The sequence below is a fragment of the Durio zibethinus genome, chromosome 5, assembly GCF_047325235.1.
Source record: "Durio zibethinus cultivar Kanyao isolate XHJ-2024 chromosome 5, ASM4732523v1, whole genome shotgun sequence".
NCBI classification, from domain to species: Eukaryota; Viridiplantae; Streptophyta; class Magnoliopsida; order Malvales; family Malvaceae; genus Durio; species Durio zibethinus.
In genome coordinates this window covers 22506835-22509958 of record NC_143166.1, presented here as the reverse complement: position 1 = coordinate 22509958, position 3124 = coordinate 22506835, and the positions used below count along the sequence as shown (strand labels likewise).

Here is a 3124-nt window from a genome sequence, read left to right as displayed (position 1 = left end):
ATGGGACACTATGGGCAAGAAAAAATGGTGGCAAAGGTATTGCAATGAGTTTTTATTGGCCTTCTCTATTTAAAGATACATATAGATTTGCCAAATGTGATAGATGTCAAAAGATGTGGAATCTAACTATGTGACATGAGATGCTAATGAATAGTATTTTAAAAGTTAAGATCTTTGAAGTTTGGGGGATAGATTTTATAGGGCTCTTTCTGCCATTTTATGGGAATGTTTATAATTTACTAGTAGTTGATTATGTTTCCAAATAGGTTGAAGCCATAGCATCACCTTTTAATGATGCCAAGGTAGTACTCAAGTTTTTAAAGAAAAATATTTTTTCAAGGTTTGCTACACCTAGGGCTATTATAAGTGATGAAAGCACCCATTTTTGTAACAAAATTTTTAAAAAATTGTTATCTAAATATAGAGTAACCTATAGGATAGCTACAACATTTCATCCTCAAGCTAGTGGATAGGTTAAAGTTTCTAATAGGGAGATCAAAAGAATCCTTGAGAAGATTGTAAACCCATCAAAAAAAGATTGGGTTATAAAATTGGATGATTCCATATGGGCATATAGGACAACCTTCAAAACCCCTCTAGGAATGTTTCCATACCAACTAGTTTATGGAAAGGCCTACCACCTACTAGTGGAATTAGAACACAAGGTGTGTTGGGCCATCAAGAACCTTAACCGTGATAAGGATTTGGTAGGTGAAAAGAGGTTGCTACGGTTAAATGAGTTGTATGAATTTAGGTTGTGAGCATATGAAAATGCCAAGCTATATAAGGAAAAATGAAAAGATGGCATGATAAAAGATCATGGAAAAGCATTTTGAGACTGGTCAACAAGTGTTGCATTTTGTTCACAACTAAGACTATTTTTAGGTAAACTTAAATCAAGATGGAGAGAACCTTTGATTGTGGCTAAAGTTTCCCATATGGAGCCATAAAAATTATGGATAAGGAAGAAAAGAGGCCTTTCAAGGTTAATGGATGACATAGATTAAAAATCTATCAAGGCAAAATCACAAAACAAGTTGAAGAGGTAATGCACTTGATGAAATCAAACATTTAGGTATGGTCAAGCTTGATCAAAACTAGCACTGCTTGGAAAGCAACTCAAGTTTTACATTAATTGTTTATTTACATACATTTATTTTCTTTGTTTTTGTTTATTTTCTTAGGATAGGTATGCTTTGATTCTTTTTATTTTTAAAGTGTTTTTCTAGAGATGAAAAGATGCAAAGAGATGCTTTATGAAGAATTTAAGATTATGCCTTAAAGGAAAGCAAATATAAGGGAGTGATTTCTTTTACCTTAATGCTATGATGTTTTATTTGGAAATATTGCTCAATGTAAGTGTGGAAGAAAATAAATGTTTTTGGATTAAAAATTGTTTTCAGAATTTTCCCTAATTGCTTTGTTTTCAAACCAAATTAGCATACTATAATCGTGATAATGCTAACTTGTTTGAATTTTCATGAATTAGGCAAGATTGACTTGAGTATGATATGAGGAGAATTATAAGTGTTGTGAAGCAATGGAATGATTTCTTAAGCATTTTTTTCTTTAGAGTATGATTTTCTATGTCTATGTTTTTAGTCTTGATTTATGATAGGCATTGATCTTGGTAAAAAGTTATGTAAGATATTATGTTGCATAGAAATTTTAAGGTAAGGGTATGACTTTAAAATTTATCTACTCAACCTTCGAGGTGAAATTCTAAATTGTATTTGATTCAAAATACGATCTAGGCATTCTTTAGATAGTTTAAGCCTTTTCAAGGCCACCATTAATGAAGCATCCCTAGTACCTTTGATTTTGAGCTTTTTTATTTATCATTTTCTTTGTTTTATTTAGTCACATTGATAAGCCCAAGCCTTTTCTTTGAATTATCCCTTTTTCTTGTTTTTACCTAACCTAATATTGCTTATGCATATTTGGACAAATTATGAGAACAATTCTTTACATTTGGGAGGAAGGGAGGTAGAAGGAATTGGAAGAGAGCTCAACAAATGAGAAAATAAAGCCAAATGGATAAAGTTGAAAATGAAAAAAAAAAAAAAACCCAAAATAAAGTTGCCTCAAGTCTTGAAAAAGTTTCAAAGTTCTCAATTTTTCAAATATGAGTCCAAGAAATCAAGTAAGTAAGCAAAAGGGTTTATGAACCTAAATTTCCTTTTTCCTTCCTTGACCCAAGCCTTTCATTACAAGCCTAGAAGACCTTTTGATCTTGAATCAAGTATACAAGTCTAAAATTAGTGGAGAAGGAAAATGAGCATAAACATATGAAGTGTATTATATCTTTAATTGGATATGTGATGCTATATGTTTCATTCTTTTTACTTAGATTGTGTGTATGGATTAAGGATATACTAACTTCACATACATAAAAGTTGTATGATACTAATAGCTTACTTTTTGAATAAGTTTCTTTTGTAGCTTTGTTTATAACTATCTTTGTATTATGCTATAATGCATGATTGATAATTTGTGTAATTTTACCTTTTTGTGCATTTATTTTTATTATTTGTATTATTAATTTGAGAATTTTGCTTGAGGACAAGCAAAGATTTAAGTGTGGAGAGTGTGATAGCACTAAATTATATAGTTCTTTTTGATGCACAAATTTTGAAATCTGAGTGAACTTGGTACCTTTAATGTTTGTTTTCTTGATCTTTAGGATTTTATGCTTGGGACATAAAGTTCATGCAAGATTAGGACAAGCCTAATCTTTGTAATATTTGGCCATGCAAGGATCATTTTAGTCGAATTCTAATTGAAGTAGATTTCCTAAATTAACTAGATTTAAGGAGTCCTTATGGCACTCAAACTCCTACAAGCATTCAATTATCCTAATTCCAAGAGGACTTTTACATGCATATGATATTTGAAGACTTATATTCAAAGAAGGACTCCTCAGTGCATTTGACCAAGAAGAGTTTTAATTACACAATGACTCTTTGATCACCATTGAAAGAGTTATATTTGAAGAAGACTTTTTTTTAGGATTTATTCTTAAGAGTTTGGATGAAAAGCAATGTCATGGTCTTAATAATTCAATATTAACTGAATGTATCTCAAAATTACAAGATCAAGTATGCCACTAATGATGAACTTCCAA

General features: G+C 30.7%; 1 protein-coding gene across 1 annotated transcript; it reads left to right on the top strand.

Moving 5' to 3' along the window:
- Positions 1-761, top strand: LOC111281570 (uncharacterized). The gene is made up of 3 exons (XM_022869290.2): positions 1-36; positions 267-302; positions 474-761. Exons 1-3 carry the CDS (start codon positions 1-3, stop codon positions 759-761), a joined length of 360 nt encoding a protein of 119 aa, XP_022725025.2.
- Positions 762-3124: the final 2363 nt, after the last annotated feature.

Coding starts and splice junctions, on each gene's coding strand:
- LOC111281570 (XM_022869290.2), top strand. CDS start 1: ATGGGACACTATGGGCAAGAAAAAATGGTGGCAAAG. Junction 37..266: donor AAGAAAAAATGGTGGCAAAG/GTATTGCAATGA, acceptor GTTTCCAAATAG/GTTGAAGCCATAGCATCACC. Junction 303..473: donor CACCTTTTAATGATGCCAAG/GTAGTACTCAAG, acceptor GCTAGTGGATAG/GTTAAAGTTTCTAATAGGGA.